This window comes from Artemia sp. Qi Xiang Cuo, chromosome 4 (genome assembly GCF_049724085.1).
Source record: "Artemia sp. Qi Xiang Cuo chromosome 4, ASM4972408v1, whole genome shotgun sequence".
NCBI classification, from domain to species: domain Eukaryota; kingdom Metazoa; phylum Arthropoda; class Branchiopoda; order Anostraca; family Artemiidae; genus Artemia; species Artemia sp. Qi Xiang Cuo.
The window spans coordinates 77,156,528-77,183,374 of record NC_142797.1 but is presented as its reverse complement, the minus strand read 5'-3'; the positions used below and the strand labels follow the sequence as shown (position 1 = coordinate 77,183,374).

General features: G+C 36.7%; 1 protein-coding gene and 1 long non-coding RNA gene across 3 annotated transcripts in view; one reads left to right on the top strand and one right to left on the bottom strand.

Moving 5' to 3' along the window:
- The window catches only part of LOC148953452 (cytochrome P450 3A56-like), a 179,851-nt gene that overhangs the window by 92,772 nt on the left and 60,232 nt on the right, over positions 1 to 26,847 (top strand). For both annotated transcript variants that reach the window (XM_089088543.1, XM_089088544.1), the window contains exons 5-7: positions 335 to 499; positions 4,573 to 4,673; positions 14,383 to 14,514. In XM_089088543.1, coding sequence (XP_088944669.1) covers positions 335 to 499; positions 4,573 to 4,673; positions 14,383 to 14,514 — 398 coding nt within the window. The remainder of the gene's footprint in view (positions 1 to 334; positions 500 to 4,572; positions 4,674 to 14,382; positions 14,515 to 26,847) is intronic.
- The window catches only part of LOC148953451 (uncharacterized), a 135,654-nt gene continuing 123,759 nt past the window's right edge, over positions 14,953 to 26,847 (bottom strand). The window contains exons 2-3 of the long non-coding RNA XR_016141716.1: positions 19,245 to 19,516; positions 14,953 to 15,136 (exon numbers count right to left, since the gene is read on the bottom strand). This is a non-coding gene — a long non-coding RNA (uncharacterized LOC148953451). The remainder of the gene's footprint in view (positions 15,137 to 19,244; positions 19,517 to 26,847) is intronic.

The following is a 26,847-nucleotide window of genomic DNA, read 5'->3' as shown; positions in this document are numbered from 1 at the left end:
TTTTAAATCTAGGGAGGATGCTTTTTTGGACGTTTAAAGTTTCATTTATTACAGGAATTTACGGGGAGGATTTTTTTATTTTGGCCAAAATTTTGTACAAGGAGGAGTCAAGACAAAAGTTTCAATTTCACAGATTAAAGCTTTTAATTTGGTAATCTATGGTTAACCCCTACTATTAATTATTCAGAATTTATTTAACAAGGCAGCAATGATTAACTAAAGGTAGAAATTGTTATTCTTTCATATTTGTCAAAATATTCTGATCTCGAATACCACTAACTGTTCATAAGAAAAGAGCTCTGCTGTAAGGTTTATAAGAACGTCTATTTTTCAGCTAACTTTCTATTTATCTGACAACCATGTTATTGCCAGCTCAATATTTGTTCTTCTTGGAGGGTATGAAACAACTTCAAATGCCTTGGCTTACACAGTATATTGTCTTGCATTGTTTCCGGAAATACAAGACAAGCTTTACGACGAAATCAAAGATTCTTTTCCTGTAAGTGTGTATTTCTTCATAAGCTAAGATTCTATCACTTAGATCGGTTGTTTTCCGGTAATTTTTACAGTCCATAAATTTCTGTAGGGCCAAAGTTTTCTTCGGGCAGCTATTTAAGTTTTTTAATACGAACAAATCAACAAAATTAGAAACATTTTTCTTTGGAAATTGTATAAAAAAATGTTTTTAACTGAACATAAAAAGCGACATTAAAAACTAAACCGAAAAAAAATTATTTCGTATGTGAAAGCGCTTCCCCCTCCTCAATCCCCCAGTCTTCATGCTAAAGTTTTCTAGTACCTAAAAAAATACTCTTATTATAATTAAACGCCCTTGTGTGTTCAGGAGTTTTTCTTAAACGACTAGGACAAAAAAGTCAAACATATGAGTTGAATTTTCTTATGATGTGAATGGTTCTATTATACTGGTTGTAAATTAACTCCTGTTCTTTCAAAAAGAGTATAAGTGAAAAGCACAAATATTGGCAAAAGTAGTATGCTAGTATGCCCTAAAGAAGCCCAGTACCCCTGTAACTATAGGAGGCCACTACCCCCATCTTTTCGACGACAAACATATCCCATCATTCCGAGAAGAAACATATGGCGTTATTGCAACTTCCGGTTGATAAGGAAATTCTTGGGAATACATGCCAGATGTTCTTTCTCTCTGAAATAATTCCTTGGAAGCATTATTATCTGGGTTCCGTTTGTCAAGTATGTTGCTAAATAATTGAACTGAGCTTGAAGTAACATGATGTCTATTAAACGTAGTTTTGGTATGGATTCTAATATACAATTAGAAGAGATCTTTTTGTATTCTAATTATATCGAGTCGAACGTTGATTATTGATAATTGATTATAACTACAACCGACCAGGCATCATTTTTTGTAATGTAATGGTCCTGAGCACATCAGTTTTCCATTATCGGACCTTGCGCTTGAATTTGGGTCCATTCATTCCCGTCATAGACCCTATGTCCCCCATCAGAGCCCCGAGTCCGTCTCCAACGCCTCACTTCCTCCTACCAGGCCCTACGTCCCCGTCCATAGGGTATGCATAAAGTTGAAATTAAAAAAGTCGTATATATTTTAAACAATGATACGACAGCCCTAGGAGGAAAATGCTACAATAAAGCCTTTTAAAAAGTATTACAAGTATTGGGGTATGCATAAAGTCTAAATTAATAAAGTTGTATATATTTTAAGCGTGGATACGACAGCCCTATGAGGGAAATTATAGAATAAAGAATTATTGACAAGGATTGCTTACTATTGGGGTATGCATAATTTCGAAATTAATAAAGTCGTATGTATTTAAAGCGATGATGCGACAGCTCTATGAGGAAAATGATACAAAAACGCCTTTTGAAAAGTATTGCTTAGTACTGGAATATGCATAAAGTCGAAATTAAATAAGTCGTATATATTTTAAGCGAGTATGTATAAAGTCAAAATTAATAAAGTCGTATATATTTTAAGCGATGATACGATAGCCCCATGAGGGAACTGATACAATAAAGCATTTTGAAAAGTAGTAATTAGTATTAGGGTATACATAAAGTTGAAATTAATAAAGTCATATATATTTCAAGCAATGATACGAGAGCCCTAGGAGGAAATCCTACAATAAAGCCTTTTGAAAAGTATTGCTTGGTATTAGGGTATGAATAAAGTATAATTTCATAAATTTTTATATATTGTAAGCAATGATACGACAGCCCTATGAGGGAAATGATAGAATAAAACATTATTAACGAGGATTTATCACTATTGGGGTATGCATAAAGTTGAAATTAATAAAGTCGTATATATTTTAAGCGATGATACGACAGCCCTATTAGGTAAATACTACAATGGTTTCCTTTGAAGAGTATTGCTTAGTATTAGGGTATTCATTAAGTCGCAATTAATAAAGTCGTATATATTTTAAGCGATGATACGACAGCCCTATGAGGGAAAATGCAATGATTGGAAAGAAGCAGCTTTTTCAGTTATTATACTAAAACAAAGTTAAATATTAAAAAAACGGTCCAAATTTTTCGAAAAATATAATGATTTTAAAATAATCAAATTTTCTTTAGTTAATGTATTATGACAACGTAAAACATTCAAAAAGGAAACAAATTTGAGTGTTAGGTCATTTGAAACAAATAATGGTTTTGAAAGAAGTAACTTTTCTTTAGTTAATATATGATGACAAGAATATGATGTTAAGTATAATATATGATGTTATATATGATGTTAAGAATAAAAAAGGAAACAAATTAACATCTTTCAAGCTAGGTTCATTTATGTTCACTTAGTGTGGCGGGCCATGATAATTGAACCTAAGTAAGATTAACTCAAAAGAAGTTAACTCAATGTAAAATAGCTTAAAATTCAGTTATGCTGTCATCTATAACTAAAAAAGAAAAGATGGTAGCACTTGAGTTAGTGAAAATGTGTCGCCATCTAGACTATTAAATCGAAACTAAAAAAACTGAAAGTTTTTTCTTATGCGGCTGTCTCCTTAGCATTTTGTGGTTGGTCATTAAAATTAGTTAGTCTATTGTATGTTTTCAGTCAATATTGATTCTGCACTGGAAGGATAAATACATACGTATTATTTGAATAAAAGGTGAAGTTGAAATATGCCAAAAAAGTGTGTGCACATGATAGAGTTGTCGTAGCAAGGAATGTTGACAAGGACATATATTTAAACTATGAAACAAGTACTAGTGGTAACACAATTGGAAATGTATGAGTGCACTCTTATGACAATAGTAGATTAGATTCTTTTGGAGCATCGAAACAATTCAACTCTTATGGAGAAGGATAAGCGAGAGTAAGATATCCATAGATGATACCAATTAGAGAGAATGCAAGCCTGAAACTATTAGTTGATGAAGAGGGGTAACTTCTCACTGATTGTTCCGGTAACAGTTTAGCTGATGATAGAACCCATCGCCATCTTTCGGGTGTTAGCATTCATCAGAAGGTCTAAGGAAGGCGGGAATACTCTTCTGCCAATGTCATAATGCATATCTTGTTTATGTGCCAAAACGGCCGAATATTTAAAAATTATGTGGTAATAAACTGTGAAATCAAAAGCAAAATAAAAAGGGTATTAGCAGATAATATCACCAAGGAATATAAAGACAAATCGATGAAAAGCTAAGCACCAACAAACATTACTGCTAACATCGATAGTATCAAGAGATACAAACAATGAATTAGATAATACCAATGGCAAAACTCATATTGAACCTGTAGCTGAAACCATGTTAAAATTCTCTATAATCTTGGGATGATAGAGAAGCCAAAACACATTTTGCCTAAACATCTTAAGCTCAAAAGTGAAAACTGAAGAGTTCCAGCCTTACATAACGCATACAAGCAAGCACAGAAACAAATATTGTCTTTTTAGACTTCAGAAATTATTCAGTTGGATTTTTTTTTAGATGTAACAACACTTATGTGTACAGGGTATGTTGCCAGGCCTCTAACTGGTGCTTGAAAATTACGAATATAAAAAAACGCTCCACCTCTGCTATATTAATAATGTTAAAAATGTCCATCTTTAATGTGTAACAAATCTAAGTTTCTACTCTATGTTTAAAAGGAGTTACTTAATTACTTTGGCACCCTTGAACACTTTCAATTATAAATTGATATTTCCTGAAAACATCCTCATAAAATGACACTCCCTTGAAATGACGGCCCTACACAGCTGAAAACCCGAGGAACCAAGAGAAAAAGTTTTCTAGATGAGGAGTTGATTTGTCTTTCATTATTTAGCTACTTAAAAAGGAGCAGTAGAGCTCAGTGTGAGTTATCAAATGAGCCCTTTCCCAAGTTTTTTCAATTATCTTTTCTTTAAGATGAAGCAGAAAAATTACGAAAAGGGGAGACGCAGTAATCTTTACTGGGCAGCTAAATTTTTCATCTATAATATGATCTTGTAAAAATCAAAGATAATCCAAACCTAATCCATACCTGCATCAGAACTTGTAACTGTTTCTAATTTGAATATCTATCTGAGTGTCTATATTTTTTTTTATCACAAAAATTTACATTTGTACGTCTCATCTTAGGATGGAAAAGTTGATCTTGGCCGAATCCATCACATTAAGTATTTGGATCAAGTTATAAATGAAGCACTAAGGATTTTTCCACCATCACCAAGCTTTAGACGGTAGGCTATTATCTTTATATACTTAGTTTTTATCTTTCTAAACCCTCTACTTCTCTCTCCCTACTTTCATGCTTCCTCATCTTATTGTTCTTCCCTCATAATTTAAATTGTTGCTCAGCCTGGTGTTTTATCTGTTTCTTCATTTTTGTGTGTTTTAGATTTACATTAACCTGGATGGACGAATGCCTTGACAAAGAGGAGCAAGCTTATAGCCTTGGAGCTGGAACTTGGAGCTAGCCTTGGAACTTGGAGCTGGAGCTGTTCCACTGTTCTGAGATAACTGGGGGTTTCTCCTTGTCATAAGCTATTTTCTTCGTCTCTATTCCCAAAAGAAAAATCCTGCTTACATGGCCTCTTAGTGGTGTCAGGATGGACCTTCACCAGTTTGCCTAACCAGGACCATTGCTGCAAATCGCGCTGCTGTGTGACCTCGAGGAGTGATGCCCCTCGAGAAAATTTTAGGCTAGTAAATGATACAACACTTACACTGTAGGCTATCTTGATTGATAGATAATTCTTTTGGGTTTTAACTGTTTGTTGGGCATTTTCGGGCTAAAAAATACCTTCCTAGCTAAGTGATCTAATATCAGTTGACATAATAATATACTCTTTTAAGGTATGAATATATGATTTCACAAAACCTCCATTTATGCTTAATGTCTCAGGGACTTCTTGCTGTTCGGTTCTATGAAGATTTATTAATGCCTATCCTGCATTGGTTTAAGACCCATTTTTTCTCTGAGGTCATAATATTTTCGATGATTTAAATAATATGAAAATTGCAAATTGGGATATTACAACGTTGTCAAACAAATATCGTATTGACACGTTGAATGTTGAACTACAGAGTCTAAAATTTGACAACGTAGTATGGAACAGTTTTAGGAAGACTATTCGTGAAGTAACAGATGGTATCATAGGAAGGAAATTTAGAGACGCAGAAATACGGATATTAGTGACAATTCTTCAAGTTTACTTATTTAGGGATGAGGAACGGGCTTGTACAATAAGTATTCGAGGGATAGATCATGTAAAATCAGAAAAAGGAAGAAAAAATATTAAAATATGAATTAAGGAGTTGTAAAATAGAGTTGATGGACAAAATTGCTGAAGATCTAAAAAATGTAACAAAACTTTGGGTATTACCTCCTTTTTTCACTGTGAAAGTCTAACGACTATTGTTTCATTGGTGCCCTGCTGAAAACGAATTATATTACAAATATTTTGTTTTTTACTTATTACAACCTTGAAAATAAATATAAAAAATACAGTAAAATTAAATTTTGAACTGGTGAGCTTTCCGCAATTAATATCAATATATATCAAATTTTCACTTTAATTTTATTAGTTTTTTCCAAGACCGTAAAAAAGTGGAAAAAATGGGGAGGGTGGGTGTCAAGACAAATATTGTTTCACTAAAGACAAGAGTTTAGATACTGCTATCTTCCCTAACTGTAAAAGTCTAAAGCCGACTGCGGCATTGGCACTTCATTCAAAACGAATTACTTAAAAAATATTTTCATTTCCAGTTATTACGGCAATGAAAATGAAGATAAAAACAACGGTAAAATAAAATTTTGAACTGATGATCTTTTAAAAATTAATGTCATGATATATCAAATATTCAGTTTGATTTTATTTGTACTTTCCAAGACTGTCCAAGATACAAGTAGTTTTCAAAAGCGACAATGACGCATTAGGTTTTAGACTTCCATTTTGAGGGAAGGAGGCAATACCCAAACTCTTATTTTTAGTTATTTCTGTTCGTTTCCAGCTTGAATTGCAGATACAATTTATATTTCACTCGTTTTAAGATTTATTTATTTATATGAGTACCTGTTGTATGTTTTTTGCTATAATTTTTTATTTAATTTCTGTTCGTTTCGGGTTTCTTTTGTTCTTTCATTTTGTTTCTGGTTGTTTTGAGTTTGAACTAATGTAGTTTTCTATTTCTTCTCATCTTAAGTTTGATATGGTCTTTACTTTTCTTTGAAAAGCTTCTTTTTCCGAAGGCTAGAAATAATAAAATTAAACTGAATTCCCATGGTTTTTGGAATAAAACACTGTCGATAATTTTTTTTTTGGGGGGGGGGGGGGGAGGTGTAGGGCCAGGGATCTGGTCCCATTGTTTTTTTTTAATATTATGTCATAAATTAGTTGTTTCGTGTAGGGGGGGATGATTTTTTGAGTAAAATATTGTTAATATGTTTTTGAGGGGTTGGGATCAGGCCATGGAGAGAGGGCCAGCGGTCAGCTCTCATGATATTTGTAATAACGTGTCGTTAATCAGTTTTTTTTTGTGTGTGTGTGCGGGGGGGGGGAGATCAGACCATGGGAGGAGGTGCAGGGTTCAGCTCCCATAATTTTCGGAATAAAATATCGTAAATAAGATTTTTGAGGGGCATGGCCATGGAGAGAGGGCCAGGGATCAGATCTTTATATTTTTGGAATAGAATATTGTTAATAAGATGTTTATTTGGAGAGGGGGGCATAGAAGGAGGGTCAGAGGTCACCTCCCGTGATGTTTGGAGTATAAAATTGTTAATAAGTTTTTTGTGGGGTCGGGGTCAGGCCATGAAGGGAAGGCCAGGGGTCAGCTCCCACAATTTTTAGAATTAATTAAATAATAGGTTATTTTATTGGGGGAGAGGTCGGTCCCGATAAGGAGGGAGGAAGGGCCACGGCTCAGCTCCCCTGAATTTTAGAATAAGATATCTTTAACAAATGTTTTTGGGGGTGCAGCGTCGGGGCATAGAAAGAGGTCCAGGGGCAGCTTCTGTGATTTTTCTAATAAAACACCGTTAGGAGCTTTTTTGGGTGGGGGTTCAGGCTATGAAGGGAAGACTAGGGGTCAGCTTCCATGGTTTTTGGAATAAAATATTGTTGACAATTTGTTTTTTTGGAGGGTGGTTGGGCCATGGAGGGAGAACTAGGGGTCAGCTCCCATGATTTTTGGAATGCATTTTGGAACCATTAATACTTTTTTTTTTTGGGGGGGGGGGGTCAGGAGTCAGCTCCTCTAATTTAGGAATAAAACACCATTAGTAAGTTTTCTTTTTTTAGGGGGGGATAGGGCCGTGGAGGGAGGAAGAGGGGTTAGCTCCCATGATTTGTCATAGATGAGTTTTTTTTCGGGATGAGGCCATCATTAGAGGGATCGAGCCATGAAGGACCAGAGGTCAGCTCCCATAAATTTTGGAATAAAATATCGTTAATACGTTGCTTTTTTCGGGGGAGGGGGAACACTCGGGCCATTGAGAGCTAGGGGTGAGTTCTCATAATTTTTGAAATATCGTCAATAAGTCTGTTTTCGTGGTGGTGGTGCTGGGAGGGGCTTCTAGCCACAGAGAAAGGGCCAGGGGTCAGCTCCCATCATTTTGGATTAAATTATTGCTGATAATTTGTTTTTTTGAAGGGGGAAGGAGTCGGGCCGCGGAGGGAGGACCAAGGGTCAGCTCTCATAGTTTTTCGAATAAAGAATCATAAATAACTTTTTTTGTGGGGGAGGGGTCGGGCCATGGAGGGAGAGCCAGGGTTAAGCTCCCATATTTTTGGAAGAGAACATCGCTATTAAGTTTTTTAATATTTCTTTTTGGGTGGGATTGGGCCATCGAGGTAGGACCAGGGGTCAGCTCCCATGATTTAACATTAAGCTTTTTTGTGGGGGAGGGGGATCGGGCCATGGAGGGACAGGGGTCAGCTTCCATTAGTTTTGAAATGAAATATCGTTAATATTTTTTTTACTGGGGGTTGGGGTCAAACTTACCTGATCTTAAAAATATTTTGAAAACCCTCACATTAAAACCTTAAATACCCTTAGGGCATAAAACTTTTCTCCGGGCTCTTGTGTTTGTTATTTTTGGCTCGAAGTTTTTGTTCTCTGGTTTTTGAACTTATTTTAACAAAATGTCTACATAAAGAATCTGAAAAATCGGATGTATTTGGGGAAAAGAAGGAGGGTGGGCGGAGTGTGGGGGGGGGGGGGTAGATGCCCTCCACTTTTGAATCTTAAAAAGGGAACTAGAACTTTCAGTTTCCGATCAAATGAGCCCCCTTTAAAATTTATTCGACCACCCCTTCCATAAGAACCTTATATGCTCCCGAAGCACAACTTACATGCCCCTGTGCTCGGGAGGTTATGTCACCCCCGAGGTTTTTGTTATCTAATATATTAACTATTTTTAACAAAATGGCTATCTCAAAATTTTAAAAGGGCGTGGGGGGGGGGGGAACTAGTTGCCCACTGATCTCTTTTGACTCTTAAAAAAGGGACTAGAACTTTCAATTTCTAATCAAATGAGCCCCTTCTGAAATTTACACGAGCACCCCTTCCATAAGAACAATGTATACCCCAGGGCATAACTTACAACGCCTGCTCTCGGTTTCTGGGGGTATGTATCGACCTTAGTGTTTATAGTATCTGATGCTTGAACTATTTTTAACAAAACGGCTATCTCAAAATTTTTGTCACATACAATTCGCGAAAAAGGACAGGGGGGGGCGGGGTCCGATCAATTTTGACTCTTGAAAAGGGTATTAGAACTTCAAATTGCCAACATTAATGAGCCCCCTTCGAAGTTTATACGACCACCGCTTTCTTATAAAGTATTTTGGGGAAAAAAACAAAACGAAAAACATAGGAGCCTCATGCCCTTTACTATAGGCAATGCTATAGTGTTGCCTATAGCCTCTGCTTAAATCAGGAGTAATGCAAGATTGAGTTCTATCCCCATTGATATGGATGATTTTTTTGGACTTTGTCCTAAAGAACACGGCGAAGGTCACTGGAATGCTTAAGATGAAATGGGAATGTAAAACTCTCCTATAGTTTAATTATGCTGACGATTTGAGTGTCCTAGATGAAAATATTAGCAAAATGACTGATTTCTTGAGGTTTTGGGAGCTCAGGGCGCAAGAATAGGTTTAAGAAGAATGTTAAGAAGACTAAGCCGTTTAGAATTGGAAGGTGAAGGCGAGTAAGAAAGTGTAGAGTTGAATTTGGGTAACGGGAAGACTGATAAAGTGAATAGCTTCACGAACATAGGTAGGATTATTGATGAAGATGGTGGATGCAGTGAAGAGGTTAAAAGTAGCCAAGGCATAGAGTTGAAAAAGGTTTGGAAAAAACGGAAAGATTAGTCTGCGAGTCAAGATTAGAATAACGGAAGGTGCCAAATGTTTTTTAGAGGAATTGTCTACATATTATTTTGGATACCCGTCTGACTGACCAAATTTCAAAATGGAAGCTATTCAAAAAATGCGGTTCTTTCTTGCTTGAAAGGATTGGCACGAATAAAAATTTTAATATCTATCATTGTGCGTAGAATTCCATATATCGAGAATAGTAAATGCAGATCTCATTTAATTACTAAAATATCAAGAAAAGACAGTTTGTTATTTTCCTCAAACTCCACTGTAAATTTAATATTACTGTCAAAACTATTTAAATGTTTACAGAAAAGGTCTAAGGAATCTAGAACAAATGCAGACGACATCATACATTAACCTAAACCAGAAACAAGGGGAGATTCTAAAACTGTGTATAGCAGAGGTTTCAATAGAACCCATGAAAAGATTTCTCAAAAAATGAGAGAGGGTTGCCCCCAGGGGTTAACAAAAACCTGCTTGTAAAACTGCCTTTTGGTTTTATAAAGGAGCCTACGCACAATGATAGATATTTAAATTTTCATTCGTGCCACCCTGTGAGGTGAAACGAGGGGTTGTGATTTCACTAGTAGATAGAACCTTCAAAATTTGTTCCAAAAAATTTCTGGATTCTAAATTGTTGTATTTGAGAGATATTTTATTTTGTAATAATTATCCAATGAAGCTCTTTGATAAAATAATAGAAAATAAAAGTATTAAACATGATAGTAGGGTTATTGGAGTTTAGCAGTCTTTTGAATTAAATGTATCTAAAAGTTTCATTTCATGGCCATTTGTAACTGGCTTGGGTGAGAAACATTCACGAATTTTGCGTAAATTTAACATTAATACATATTTTCAGTCGATGAGACCAATGGGTAGTTTCTTTAATTCTGGGAAGGATTTTATCCGGGGAAATTTAGTAAGTGGGGTGTGTAAGATTCCTTGTTCGTACAAGACACTTTATTCCTAAAAACTAATTCGTGGTTCACTCAGATTACTATACAATTTCACTGTTCCCCAATCGTTTTCTCTGACCCTTGTATTTTCTGCCATGAATAAATTTGTTATATGCCATGGGGCAAATCGTATTTTCAATTCTAATATGGATTTATTTTCATTGTTGGAGGTTATCAGGCTAGTTGAACTAGTTTCTTCTGCCGTCTGGGCATCATCTCACATGTCAGAATCCTGATTCTTCACTTTTATTGAATGTAAATTTTGTGAGAGTGATAAATTTCTTGTTATAGTGCTAGCTACAAACCGCTGATTAATGATGACCCAGTACCTATATAATTTCACCCTTTTCGACTATTTCCATAATGCTGGTAGGTTGATAGATATGAATTCACTCAGGCTATGCCAGAAAATTACTGGATTATATTACTACAATTATTTCCCGCTCTTGGATGGCAATGGATCATGAGCCAAGTTCTTGGGAGTGGCAGTACCTATAGTGGTTAGAGATGGGTGATCTGAAGAATAATCGAAATTATAAAGTTAATGTCTAGAGTTTTGTTTTCTTAGAAACTTAAAAGTGTGGTACGTGAATGGCCCTATTTATCTTACAGGGGAGTTATTGGCACCCCTGCTCCTTATTATCAGATAAATTTTCCTCTTCTCTTACTTATAGCCTTACTTATAAAATAATTTTTATTTGCACTATAAACTCTACGAAATACAAGTTAACTTCACGGTCGTTGTCGGAGCCCCTGTCTTTTATTATCAGATAAATTTGCATTTTCTCTTATATATAGATTTACCTTTAAGATAATTTTTATCTGCATTTTAAACCTTCTCGTAAAAGCTGGCTATGTTGACTTTTTGTATATCTCACGGCCTAGCTTATTATTGCCATCGATATAAAATTTATGAAACATGGAACTTAAAATTTGGGTTTTCATTGTCTTGATTGGACCACGTCGCCACATGCAAGTGATAGGGGTGAGGTTACTTATTTTGTGTATTTACATTTTGTTTTTAGTCCGTCTTTAGAGTTTATGTTCAATGTTCATAATAGATGGAGTGCCGGATTCGACATATTGGCAAATGAAAGTGATCTATATTTCTATGACTGTTATTGATCAATTTTCTCTGAGCCCTAGGTGGGTTGGGAAGAGGGTATTTGGGGCTACCGTGTTTTGTAATATCTATTGGAAGATACCCCCCCCCTCCGAAGATATATTTACTTATAAAGTATTTGGGGTATAGATCGTGGTATTACGGGCCAAATCTTCTGGACTCTACTCCCTACAGGTAGTACACTTGCACCTGTACTGGATATAGCTGTCGCAAGCCCACATCACGAATATCAGAGAGTGGAACTTGCAGAAATCGTTGCACATCGGAGTTGATGTGACACCGCGGGCTGCATTACTTACAGCAGAGGCATTAAGACTAACGATGGCCCTGATAGAATACGAATAGTAGTATTTTTAAATTTATTTTACTAATAGAAGATATGTAAAGCTTAAGAAAAAAAATACAAGAATTGTGAGTTATTAATCAAACAGTTCGTAGTAACGAACTGTAAGTAAGGAGCGACCCGGCTCAATGGTAACCGAAAGTCTAAAAAAAGGAATTTTGATACCAATAGATACATCAAAAGAATCAGATTTGAATTGTGATTTCAAATAAATAAGTTTCATCAAGTTTAATTTTACCCATCAAAAGTTAAGCACCTCAGAAAATTTGGCTTATTTTCGAAAAAAGGGGAAAAGACCCAATAAAAGCTATAGAACCTTAATAAAAATCACACCGTCATATTCAGTGTATCAGATAACCCTACTGTAGAGGTTTCAAGCTCCTATCTAAAAACATGTTGAACTTTCCATTTTTTGCCAGAAGAAAGATCACGGATGCGTGTTCATTTGTTGTTGTTTTTTCTTTTCCCCAGGGGTAATCGTATTGAACCAGTGGTCCTAGAATATCGTAAGAGGGCTCATTATAACGTAAATTAAAAGTTCTAGTGCCCTTTTTAAGTTACCAAAAAAATTGAGGGCAACTAGGCCCCCTCCCACGCTCATTTTTCCCAAAGTAACCCAATTAAAATTTTGAGATAGCCATTTTGTTCAGCATAGTCGAGAATCTAATAAATATGTCTTTTAAGATGACTTAATCCCCCACAGTTCCCAGGGGAAAGGCCGCAAGTTATGAACTTTGCCCATTGCTTACATATTGTATTGGTTATTAGGAAGTATACAGACATTTTCAGGAAGGATTTTTCTTGGTGGGGGGGGGGAGGGGGGGCTGGAGGAGTTGGTTACTCGGGAGAATCTTTCTGCGGAGGATGTTTCTTTGGGGTAAGGGACATTTCTATGAAGGGGGTACCAGATTTCCAAGCATCCTTTGAAAAACGATCAGAAATTAAATTTAAAAAAAACAAGATTTTTCAACTGAAAGTAAGAAGCAACATTAGAACTTAAAACGAGCAGAAATTATTAAGTATATGAGGGGGTTCTCCCCCAAGTCAATACCTCGCTCTTTATGCTACAGTGTTTTTTTGTGCTTTCAAAAGAGCTATCCATTCTAATTAAACGGCCTTTGTGATTCAGGGGTTTGTGAATTCAACAAAATTTTAACTTTTGACGTAAAGAGCGTGGTATTGACTAAGGGGAGAACCCCGTCATATACGTAATAACATATAAGTAATGAAAAAAAACAATAAAAAAACAAGCGATACGGCTCAATAGTAATCGAAACTTCTAAAAATGGAATTTTGATGTCAATAAATGTATCGAAAGAATGGGCTTATAATGCTGATTCTAAATATATAAATTTTATTAAGTTTAGTATTACTCATCAAAGGCTACGAGCCTGAGAAAATTTACCTGATTTTTTAAAGAGGGAGGAAACATCCCCTACAAGTGAAAGAATTTTAATGAATATCGCACCGTTAGCCAAAATAAAAGCTGCATTAATTAAAAAACGATCAGAAATTTAAAAAAACAAGTTTTTTAAACTGAAAGTAAGGAGCGACATTAAAACTTAAAACGAACAGAAATTATTCCGTATATGAAAGGGTCTGTCCCCTCCTCAACGCCTCGCTCTTTACGCTAAAGTTTTTTATTGTTTTACAAAAATAGAGTTGTGAGAAAGTCAAACTTTAGCATAAAGAGCGAGGCGTTGAGGAGGGGACAGCCCTTTTCATATACGGAATAATTTCTGTTCGTTTTAAGTTTTAATGTTGCTCCTTACTTACAGTTTAAAAAACTTGTTTTTTTTATTTAATATAAATAAAAATCAAACAGACAAGCAGATGTTTTATTAAAGTTATTTATTCAATTAAAAGCAATTGATAAAGCATAAATATCGTAACAAGGGCCAAGATGAAAGTTAATATTGTAAACTTTTCTTTAATTTTATTCAAAATGAACTGAAAAAGGTGATACTAAAAGATAATGTCATTAATGTTTTGTTCTATATACTTTTAATTATATTTCTAGTGAAGTAATGGTAGATGAGGTGGAGCTTGGACCCTATAAACTGCCTCGTGATACTGCTATTGAGATCAATGTCTTTGGTATTAAGGTTTTGTTCTATATACTCTTCATTATATTTCCAGTGAAGTAACGGTAGACGAGGTGAAGCTTGGACCCTATAAATTGCCTCGTGATACTGCTATTGAGATCAATGTCTTTGGTATTCATCACGATCCAAATATTTGGCCTGACCCTTGGAAGTTTGACCCGTCAAGGTATGTTGTACTTCTGCTGTGCTACATTCCAATTCATCCAATTATGTCTTGCCTTATATATAAAGGTTTATTTACCGTAGAAAAATTTCTTGATGTAATTGAAATTTTATCATTTCCATCAAATGCCATTAATATTTTAATATTTTAAGACATTAATATTCAAACATAATAGAAACTAAAAGATAAAGCAAGAAAACGACATTTTTGTAAGTTTTCTTTCCCAAAAATTCTTATCAATAAAATCAGATTCAACGACATCTTTGATTCAACAGGATCTTTTATTAAATATAATAATTCATGCCATCTTAACGACCGGTTACAAACAAGCACAAATATGCTTGAAAACGGAACCAGTAAACAATCACTAATAACAGGACAATAAATTAAAAAATAAGAAAAATGAAATTGTCCTCCCTCTCTCGCAATCCAGTCCCACACTCACCAATTGCCCACAAGGAGATGCTTCTTTAGCCGGTTTTTAAACCGTGGCACACTTTCAGCTTCCCGAATTGAGCCTGGAAAGGTATTCTGGACCATCGGACCGGTGTGCTTTGCCGCATGGCTAGAACGAACCTTACTTCTTGGCTCACTTACCAGGTCTTCAGCATTTCTCGTAGCATATCTGTGATAAAATGAATTAAAACAAAAAAAAATATTAAAAGCATCAGGCGCAAAACCATTCAAACTCTGAAACACAAAATTACCAATTTGAAAACCTCCAATTTGAGCAATATTCAAAATCCTAAGTTTCCTAAAAATCGACTCTGTACTCAAAACTACTATATCATACTTACCAATTAACCTCACAGCTTTATTTTACTGAATCTGCATTCGTCAAAAATTGCACGTAAAATTACTAGCCCAAATCATACATCCATGATTTATATAGGGTGTAATCAATGAGTAATAAAAAAGAACTAAAATGAAGATAAAACATTTTGAAAACGTCTTAAAATCCCAAGGCCCCACATTACCTTACAGGCAACCACATCAGCGTGTATTCTCCAGCTGAGGTTCTGATCAAGAATGAATCCTAGGTACCGCGCTTCCTCAACCTGCTTTAATACAGAACCATTTACTCCTATTTCCTTGGGAAGATTTGAAGATAAACCAGTCCGATTGAATAGAATATATATTTACTCTTTTCCGCGTTAATGCTAAGTAAGCTAGTGCCTACAAACTCATTCATTCCTTGCAGAGTTCTGTTTGCTTTCTGGATCAATTCTTCAAGAGTCTTCATTGCCACAACAGGAGCTATATCGTTGGCGAAATATGTCATAGACGCACCAGGAATGTAAATACTGAAATCGACGGTATCAAACGCTTTTTTAAAATATATAAAAACACTAATACAATACTCACCCTTCTCTAAAGTTAAATTATCATTTTCTAAAAGATGCCGTACAGCATGCGAAGTCGAATGGCCCTTTCGGAATCCGAACTGACCATCATAGAATGAATGCAGGCTCGTAACTATACCATGGATAACGTTTTCATAAACTTTCAAAAGCACTGGTAAAATAGAAATAGGCCTCCAATTTGATTTGTCCGTTTGATTGCCCACTTTGTAGAGAGGGAGAATCTTTGCTGTTTTCAATAATTTAGGAAAAACTCCCTTCTCCATTGATATATTGGGTGTAGTAGCACAGGAAGAATGTACACCAGAATTTATTGAATAGCCTTCAGGTTAACACCATCCGAACCAGCACTGTTGGATCCAATCGAGCTGATGATCTTTTTTAATTCAGCTGAATCACAGGGACGTATTTTCATTTCCCTTCCCACGCCCCGCTGAACAGCAAACGAGTTGCCGTTCACAAGAGCTTGGGAATTTCTAGTTTCTTCTTGTATCTCCGTTCCAATATTGTTAAAAATAATCACCAAACTTGGCACACAACTCTTGTCTATCCTCTACAACCACTCCTTCTATTTCAATTCGAGGGTCTTGAGTTATCCGAGGCCCTCTAACCAGTTCATTATTAACTTTCCAAGTTCTTTTCGGATCTGCATCATTTTCTTCAAACAGTGCCGAGTAATACTGTTCTTTTTTTCCTTTTCAGTGAGTTAACCATGTTCTAAATCTATTTAAAATGAGCCTTATCTTCCTCCTTTGAAGATGTTAGATAATCTTGAAACGCACTGTCCCACTGTTCAATAAGTTCACTAGCTGTTCGACCATTTAGAATATTTCCAAGATACGAGGAATCACAATATTTACTAAACTGCAAAAGTCGGTAACTCACGGTAGACCCTTCATTCGACAAATCCTAAAGTAAATAACTATCAATATCAAACGGGTAATTTTCCAACCTGCTCAACCTCGATGTGGTACCGATTATTACATTACACATATTTATATCTAGTAAACACTTTCATAGCTCTCATCAGGAAAAAAAAGCGCAGCTGAGCTCTAGGAACAGATAAATAATCAAGAATAATAAATTAAAATAGAACAAACCATTGATAGACGATGATGTTACATAGACAGGAAAAGAGAAACAAGAGGACAGAAAAACAAAGGGAAAAGAGAGACAAAAATAATAAATATTAAAACCTGTCCTCGATTGACCTAAGTCTACGTGGAGTGTTCTCATTGGGAAGGCGGACAAAAATATGCCCTTGATCAAACCAAACACACTTGTTTCAATATTTCTCACGAGCTGTTTTAAGAATATCCCGCCGCTGGCGGGTTAGATTTTCCAAAAAAATACCACTTTTTGCAAGTTTCTTCTTAGCTGCGTAAATACTTTTCGTGGTCTCTTTGTCACGGAATGTAATCTGTATAGGGGATATTTTATCAGGCCGACCAGAAATTCCAAAGGCAAATCGGTACACTTTGCTTATGTCAGCATCAGCTATTCTGGTGATTTCCATCTTCCCTCAGAGAATATGTAACATGGTTATTTTCAAGTCGGGATTCGGGTTTTATTCAACATCCTTGAACATAAGTAAATCTAATCTTCAGTCTTGGTCGATAACATCTATACGCCACTCAATCTGAAGTATTCTAATATCTAGAGATTCAAGGTGATTTTTTCATAGACTTCATTGGTTTTTCAATTTCAGTAAATTTTGGGGTATATTCCCCAATAATAGATCGATAAACTTCTGAAACGATGCGTTCAACCAAGAAATTCGTTTTATCAATCGTAGCTAGCCGAATTAACACCTCTGATTCAATGTCCTTTCTCAAGTTATCCATAGTGCGATCAATTTCTATTTCTGCCACCGTTAATCGTGCTACAACTTTATTAGTATCAGTAGCAGCACATATGCTCTGATCGGCTACAGTTTTGAAACAGGGAAATGGACTGATCAATCCTTTTTGTCTTCTTAAATTTTTCAAGGTAGATTTTAGGCATTGGATTCAGTTAATCAAAAGCTTTTTTAACATTTTTTGCACTTTTTTTCGAAGCTTCATTCTTTTTGGATTCGAAATTAAGTAGGCTAATCTCCGCTACCGTCTGCTAATCTTGAGATCCAATAACAATACACCAAATATTTCCAACCACCTGATATAATCTTCATGGAGTCTATAATTCTGACGGGTCATAGAGGATACCCTACGAATTTAACAAAAAAGCAAGATCACACGATTTATGTAAAACCATATAAAAGAGACTTACTTCCAAGGGGGGTGTTTGAAGACCCCCCCCCCCCACAAATAAAACAAAAATCCAAGTTAATCGGCTATATATCCAATAAACAGTTTATCCAAATAAGTTATCGTGATGCACTCCAACAAGTCCTTTAAATGTACCCAGAAAAGATTTAATTTCTTTGCCATTGATTAATTAAATCCAGTACTTTTACAAAACATAAAAGTTTTTGCGTAACACTGAAATCGCTATCTGGATAATACAGATTATAATCCTTTTCCAACACTGATCTTAACTGGACAAAATTAAGATCAATTTAAAAAAATAAATTGAAATTAAGAAAAGTATAGATTGAATTTATTTCAATTTATAGAAATATAACTGATTTGCGATACAATTTATTTGGATAATTCAAATTGCATCTATAAGTTTTGGTATTCGTAATAGGGAGAGAGAATTAGTTTACAGACATGGAATGTTTCCTTAATATCCAAGTAAAAAAAGAAGTATTTCAGAAATCTGAGAAAAAAAGAAAGTAAAGAGCAAAATTAAAACCGAAAGACAAGATATAGTCATAAGTATTACTATAGTTTAGAGCTTAGTTTTATCATTTTGTCAACACACCATCCACCTTACAGCAATATCATTGTCAATAAAGGATTAGTCCACTAAAAATATCCCTTTCCCTATTGATTAGAAAAAAAAACATTAATGATGCTATTTGATTAATGAACCATTTCCATTTTTTTTTTTTTTTTTACAAATGTATCATATTTTTTTTTTTTTTTATAAAAATGTTTTTTGTAACAAGATTGAGTATAAATACTAAATAAGATTATTAATACTTGTATAGACTATATACGTTTTTGTACGTATAACGCGTCAACGGTACTAGTAAAAATGTAGCTAATATTGTTTTGAGTAGATTATGAATGCAAATATTTAAAACTAAACCATAAGTTGAAATATAGACAAAAAACCAAAATATACTATACCATAATATAATATAAACTATGCAGCGCTTGTTTATACTATAACTTCTTTTTAGCCCAAATAGAAATATAGCTTTTTAAATTGTTAATACAATTCTAATAAGGCTATAAATGATTATTTATATATTAGAATCCTTACCGTTAGCTGTTTATATCTAAGGATTCTATCAACATCAAAGACTCCTCTGTTTTTTTTTTGTTTTTTTTTGTATTATGACTGCTATTGGAGCTTGAACTACGGTGTTAGACTATAGTTGACTTAACTACAGTCAAGTCAAGACCTACAGTGAACTGTAGTTGTGAGTGGTGTTCTTCTTCTTATATGTTCTTCTTCTTCTTCGTTCCGAACGTCAACCGAAATTCCCCACATCCTCAAGTTACTACGCGGTAACCTTCCTTTGTAAAGAAGTTCTAAAAAATAAAATAGAGAATAAGGATAAAATGATCAAAGTAGCCATGACTACGGAGGGCAAAACACTTGAAGTTGACTTTAGTTCATCTATAGCCCTCTATAGACAGATTTCTAAACGTACTTTATGTGTGTCAGTGGCACTGTGTTTGTCAGTACATAATTAATTTAAGAGCCTCATTTACGCATAAAACTGGTTTTTACCCGCGTACAATTGATAGCTTGTAATGGCTGTGCCATAGGGAAATAGGACATATTTTGTATCTAAGTTATAAATATAATGAAGTGCATAAATAATGCTATAAATATTCATTCTTACCTTTTTATATTATATGCTGTTAGCTATTTTTTATGACTCTTAAGCAGTATTGGAACCTCTCCCAATTTTTCTTCAATCAGCATTCTCGTCATTAGTATCATTTGCACGTACACCATTCATCTAAAAATCTCTTTGCATGAACAAAATTGCCGTTTTATTAATGTATTAATGTATCAGTTTAAAAAAAAATAGAAACTTCATTGCTAATACCTTGATGGTACAGCACTCCATGAAGTGATGTTCAGCTCCCAACAGTGCTATGGTTAAACCTGACAATTACCTGTTTCCAGGGTTGCCACTCAGCAGGTTGTTTTGGTGCTACTTTGGGTGGCAAAATAGTGTCAATTTCGTATAAAAAGTGTAATTTTCCAAAAATTTGCCATTCACAATGCTTTGCATTGCTTGTGCTGGTACCAACAAGCTTTTCAAATTGAAAATATTGGCCAATCCGCTTGAGATCATCTCCGCGCAGTTTTCCGCATCTTTTAATGTTCAAACTTGAAAAGGCGGCTCTAATACCATTGCCATAAAGCATAAACTACAAAAAAGGAATATTGATTCTACTTAGGCGGTGCTGATTCTCTGCTTTGCGAAGCACTTCCACTCTTATCAACTTTCCAGCCCTCCCCTTAATGCCTGCAAAAGTGCAAATGGTGCTTACTGTATAAAACGCGGATTTGTCCCACAGAGTACTTATTTCTATTTTTTGGTCTGAGTGGTCTTTGCTCATATCGCAAAAAATGAAAGAAAAAAGAAATGTGAAAAAGCCGTCCGAGCGTTTTTTTTTCTTTCAAGAAAACGGAAAAATGGGACAGCAATAGGCTACTCGTCTTCATTGAGAGTTGTTCATCCAGTTTTCATAGGAAGCGCAATAGCGCTGCCTAAGTAAAGAACGATGTTGGCAAAATGTATAATATTTTTTTTCTCCATACCCGGGCATTTTGTATCGAAGGAGTTGTCATAAAAACTTCAAAAAGGGCTCATTCAATCGTAAATTAGAGTGGCTAGTGCCCGTTTGAACAGTCGAAAGTGATTGGAGGGCAACTAGCCCCCCCCCCACCCCCCGAATTCCCCCAAACACAACCCAACAAAAATTTTGAGATATCCATTTTGTTGAGCGTGGTTGATTTCCAGATAGAAAATATGTTTTTGAGGAGGACATTTCCCCAACAATCCTCGGGGCAAGGATTTTAAGTTATGTCCTGAGGGCATATAAGAACGATGTTGACACAATTGATTATTTATTATTTTTTCCTTTAGAGCATTGCACTTCGTATCGAAGAAGTTGTCGTAGAAATTTCGAAAAGGGCTCATTCAATTGGAAATTGGATTAACTTGCGCCCTTTTTAATAGTCAAAAGTAATTAGAAGGCAACTAACACCACTTCCAAACCAACCATTTCCCAAAACATATCCAATCAAAATTTTGAGATAGCCATTTTGTTCAGCGTTGTTGATTTCCAAATGGAAATTATGTTTTTGAGGAGGACAATCCCCCACAGCCTTCAGGGCAAGGGTTGTAAGTTATGCCCTGGGGGCATATAAGGTTTTTATGGAAGGCGTTGTTGTAGAAACTTCAAAAAAGGCTCATTGAATTGGAAATTCAAAGGGCTAGTGCCCTTTTTAAAAGTCGAAAGTGATTGCAGGGCATCTAGCCCCCCCCCCCTCCGACGCCAATAATTCCCCCAAACACATCCAATCAAAATTTTGAGATAGCCATTTTGTTCAGCTTAGTTGATTTCCAGATAGAAAATATGTTTTTTAGGAGGACACTCCCCAACAACCTTCGGGACAAGGGTTGTAAGTTATGCCCTTGGGGCATATAAGGTTTTTATAGAACGCGTTGTCGTAGAAACTTCAAAAAGGGCTCGTTTGATTAGAAATTGAAACGGCTAGTGCTCTTTTTAATAGTCGTAAGTGATTGGAAGGCACCTAACACCCCTTCTACGCCCACCATTTCCCCAAACACATCCAATAAAAGTTTTTAGATTGCTAATTTGTCCCACGACGTTCAAAGCTCAGGAAATTATACCTTTGAGTAGGACAATCCCCCCACAGTCTTCAGGGCAAGGGTATAAGTTATGCCCTTGGGGCATATAAGGTTCTTATTGAAATCTTTGTCGTAAAAAACTTGAAAAAGGACTCATTCGATTTGAAACTCAAAGGGCTAGTACCCTTTTTAATAGTCGAAAGTGATTTGAGGGCAACTAACCCCCTCTCACGCCCACCTTTTCCCCAAACACATCCAATAAAATTATTAGATAGCCATTTTAATCAACGTAGTTGAAAGTTTTGGAAATTAGGTCTTTGAGGATGAAAACCCCTCCGCCCAAAGCCCTAAGGGCAAGGGTTGTAAGTTATACCCTTGGGGCATATAAAGTTTTTATTGAAAACGTTGTCGTAGAAACTTCAAAAGGGCTCATTCAACTGAAAATTAAAAGGGCTAGTTCCTTTTTAATAGTTGAAAGTGATCGGATAGTGACTAACGCCCCTTTCCCGCCCACCATTTTCCCAAACACGTCCAATCAAAATTTTGAGAAATCCATTTTGTTCAACGTAGTTTATATTTCTCTAAATTAGGTCTTTTAGGATGATATCCCCTCCAAAGCGCTCAGTGCAAGGGTTGTAAGTTATGCCCTGGGGGTATATAAGGCTTATATAGAAAGTAGTTGTATAAATCATAGGCAGCGCGATCGCGCTGCCTAAGTAAAGAACGATGTTGGCACAATGTATTATTTTTTTTCATACCAGGGCACTACGTATCGATGGAGTTGTCGTAGAAACTTAGAAAAGGGCTAATTCGATTGGAAATTGGAGTGGCTAGTGTCCTTTTTAACAGTCGAAAGTGAATGGAGGTCAACTAGCCCCCCCCCCACACCCATCATTCCCCAAACACATCCAATCAAAATTTTTAGATAGCCTTTTTGTTCAGCGTAGCTGATTTCTAAATAGAAAATATGTTTTTGAGGAGGGCACTCCCCCACAACCGTCAGGGCAAGGGTTTTAAGTTATGCCTTGGGGCATGTAAGCACGATGTTGGCACAATGTATTATTTATTAATTTTTTTTCCTTTAGAGCAGGGCACTTCGTATCATAAAACTTGTCGTAGAAATTTCGAAAAGGACTCATTCAATTGGGAATTGGAGTGGATTGTGCCCTTTTTAATATTCGAAAGTGACTGGAAGGCAATTAACACCCCTTCCACGCCCACCATTTCCGGAAACACATCCAATCAAAATTTTGAGATAGCCATTTTGTTCAGCGTAGTTGATTTCCAGATAGAAATTATGTTTTTGAGAAGGACAATCCCCCAAAGCCCTTAGGGCAAGGTTTGAAAGTTGTGCTCTGGGGGCATATAAGGTTTTTTTTATAAAAGAGGTTGTCTTAGGAATTTCAAAAAAGGCTCATTCGATTGGAAATTCAAAGGGCTAGTGCCCTTTTAAAAAGTCGAAAGTACTTAGAGGGCATCTAACCCACCTCTCACGCCCACCTTTTCCCCAAACATATCTAATCAAAACTTTGAGGTAGCCATTTTATTCAAAATAGTTTTAAGCTCTGAAAATTAGGTCTTTGATGATGACAACCACCCACAGCCCTCAGGGCAAGCGTTGTAAATTATGCCCAGGGGGCATATAAGGTTTTTATAGAACGCGTTGTCATAGAAACTTAAAAAAGGACTCATTCGATTGGAAATTGAAATGTCTAGTGCCCTTTTAAATAGTCGAAAGTAATTGGAAAGCAACTAACACCCCTTTGACGCTCACCATTTACCCGAACACATCCAAAAAAGATTTTAAGATAGCCATTTTGTTCCACGCAGTTCAAAGTTCAGGAAATTATAGTTTTGAGCAGGAAACTCCCCCACAGTCTTCAGGGCAAGCGTCATAAGTTATACCCTGGGGGGTATATAAGGTTTTTATTGAAATCTTTGTCGTAGAAACTTGAAAAAAGGCTCATTTGATTTGAAATTCAAAGGGCTAGTGCCCTTTTTACTAGTCGAAAGTGATTTGAGGGCCACTAACCCCCCTCTCATGCCCATATTTTCCCTAAACACATCCAGTCAATATTTTAGATAGCCATTTTATTCAACGTAGTTGAAAGTTTTTGAAAATAGATCTTCAAGGGTGACAACCCCTCCCCCTCCCCCCACAGCTCTCAGGGCAAGGGTTGTAAGTTATGCCCTGGGGACATATAAGATTTTTATCGAAAGCATTGAAACTTCAAAAGGGCTCATTCAATTGGAAATTGAAAGGGGTAGTGCCTTTTTTAATAGTTGAAAGTGATTGGAGAGCCACTATTGCCCGTCCCACGCCCACCATTTTCCCAAACACATCCAATCAAAATTTGAGATGTCAATTCTGTTCAACCTAGTTGAAAGTTCTTGAAATTAGGTATTTTTGAATGATAACCCCCTCTGAGCCCTCAGTGCAACGGTTGTAAGTTATGCCCTGTGGGCATATAAAGTTTATATAGAAAGTTGTTGTATAAATTTCAAAAAGGGTTCATTTGATTGGAAATTGAAATTGCTCTTTTTAATAGTCGAAAGGGAGTGGAGAGTAATTAACCTCCCTCTTACGCCCACCATTTCCCCAAAAACATTCAATCAAAGCTTAGAGATAGCCATTTTGTTCAACGTAGTTGAAAGTTCTGGAAATTATGTATTTAAGGATGACAAACCTCCCAGAGCCCAAAGTGGAAAGGTTATAAGTTATGCTCTGGGGGCTTGTAAGGTTTTTATAGCTAGAGTTGTCATAAAACTTCAAAAGGGGCTCATTCAATTGAAAATTGGTAGGGCTAGTGTCATTTGTAATAGTCAAAAGTTATTGGAGGGTAACTAAGCCCCCTCTCACGCCCACCATTCCCCCAAACACATCCAATAAATATTTTCAGATTGTCATTTTGTTCAACGTAGTAGAAAATTTTGGGAACTAGCTCTTTGAGAATGGCACCCCTTCCCCCCAAGCACTCAGGAAAAGGGCTGTAAGTTATGCCCTGGGTGCATATAAGATTTTTATTGAAATTTTTATCGTTGAAACTTCAAAAGAGCTCATTTAATTGGAAATAGAAAGGGCTAGGGCCATTTGTAATTGTTGAAAGTGATTGGAAAGCGACTACCGCACCTCTCACGCCCACCATTGCCCCAAACACATTCAATCAAAATTTTGAGATAGCCATTTTGTTTAACGTAGTTGAAAGTTCTGGAAATTAGGTCTTAGAGGATGACAACCACCCTAACAGACCTTAGGGTAAGGGTTTTAGTTTATGCCCTTGGGGCATATAAGGTGTTTATAGAAAGCGTTGTCGTTTCAAAAGGAGCTCATTTGATTGCAAATCGAAAGGCCTGGTGCCCTTTTTAACAGTCGGAAGTGATTGGAAGGCTTGACATTTTTATAGTTAAGATTGATGTGGGTATAATATATTATTTTTTGTTGTTCTTGTTGTTTAGACCAGGGCAATTCGTATCGAAGGAGTTGTCGTGGGAACTTCGACAAGGGCTCATTCGATTGAAAATAAAAAGGGCTGATACCCTTTTTAATATTTGAAAGTGATTGGAGGGTAACTAATCGCACTCCCACTCCCACCCACCCACGCCAACCCTCCCATTTGCCCATTATGTTTAAAAACTAAATGTTGCCTTAAGATTAAATAAAAATGCACTGTGTTAATGTTAATTCCCAATAATGCATCTCAACAGTATCCCAAGAACGACAGTAGAGATGGGGGTCCGACTCCCACGAGTCACCCCTGCTGCCATCTACAATTTAGTTTAATGCTGTCAGTACACCAAATAAGGGCATAGAGTCATTAGGGAGAATGATTGCGTAATCGGTCAATGACCTCTTTCTCCAGGTGTACTTTTGTCACGCTCTTAGCGAATGTCAATGTCAATGTTATTGTTGTTATTCGAGGCAAAATGTCAAGGTCAATGTTGTTGTTGTTTTGAATAGAGTCATTAGGGAGAACACGTGGTTAGATGTTATGATCCGGAAATAGTATTTGTTATTGTTATTCGAGCCAGATGTCATGAGGTTCCGGGAAACAGTTAATTAATGTCTGACAGATGACGTCAAGTTAATTAATGTCCTTGCATTTCCAAAGAGAATTGTCACCGGGAAACAGTTAGATCACACATGATGTCATGATTGATTGATTGACACAAATGGGGAATTAATTTGTTGTTCTATAGAGAATTGATTCACGAAAGGGGAATTAATTTGGAGTTCTAACAAGAGAATCGTTTCCGAGGCAGATGTTTTGATCTTAGCGCGCGAAAAGGTTTCTTTGTAATTTCAAATGTGAAAGCACAGGGATGCCAAACAAAAGGAACACGCTGCAATTCCGTTTAGGGATCATTTGGGCGAAACTGTTTTAGACAGATTATGGAATTATTTCGGCGAAACAGCTAGAGACATTTTAAGAGATGATTTTTGAAACGATTTTGGAAGAGGTTTTGAGTGTGGTCGTTATAATACACAAGTTCCATTTGAACAGTGTTGCGAGGTCCTCTACCCCAACCCCAAAGGGTTACAACCCCGAAGGAAGCCCCCGGTACTCAAAGGTCCCTCACGCGCCCCAAGAACCCCCCGCGCCCCCAAAGGCCCACCCAGACCTCCAAAGGCCACCCCCCGGCCCCCCAAAGGCCCATCGAGCTCCCAAAGGACCAACGGGGTCCCACCGGGCCCCCAGACCCCAAAAAGGCCATACCCGAGCCCCAAAGGCCCTCCCCGGTCCCCAAAGGTCCACCAGACCCCCAAAAGCCCTCCCTGTGCCACACAGGCCCTCCCCGGGCCCCCCACAGCCCCATCGAGCTCCCAAAGGACCAACGGGGTCCCAAAGGCCCTCCCCCGGTCCCCAACGCTCCCCCAGGCCCCCCCAGGCACCCCCCGACCTCCCATGGCCCTACGTGCGTCCCACAGACCCCCCTGCACCCCCAGTCCCTCCCCCCGGTACCCACACGTCCCCCGGACATCCAACAGACCCCACAAACCACACAGGCCTCCAGATCCCCCAACGC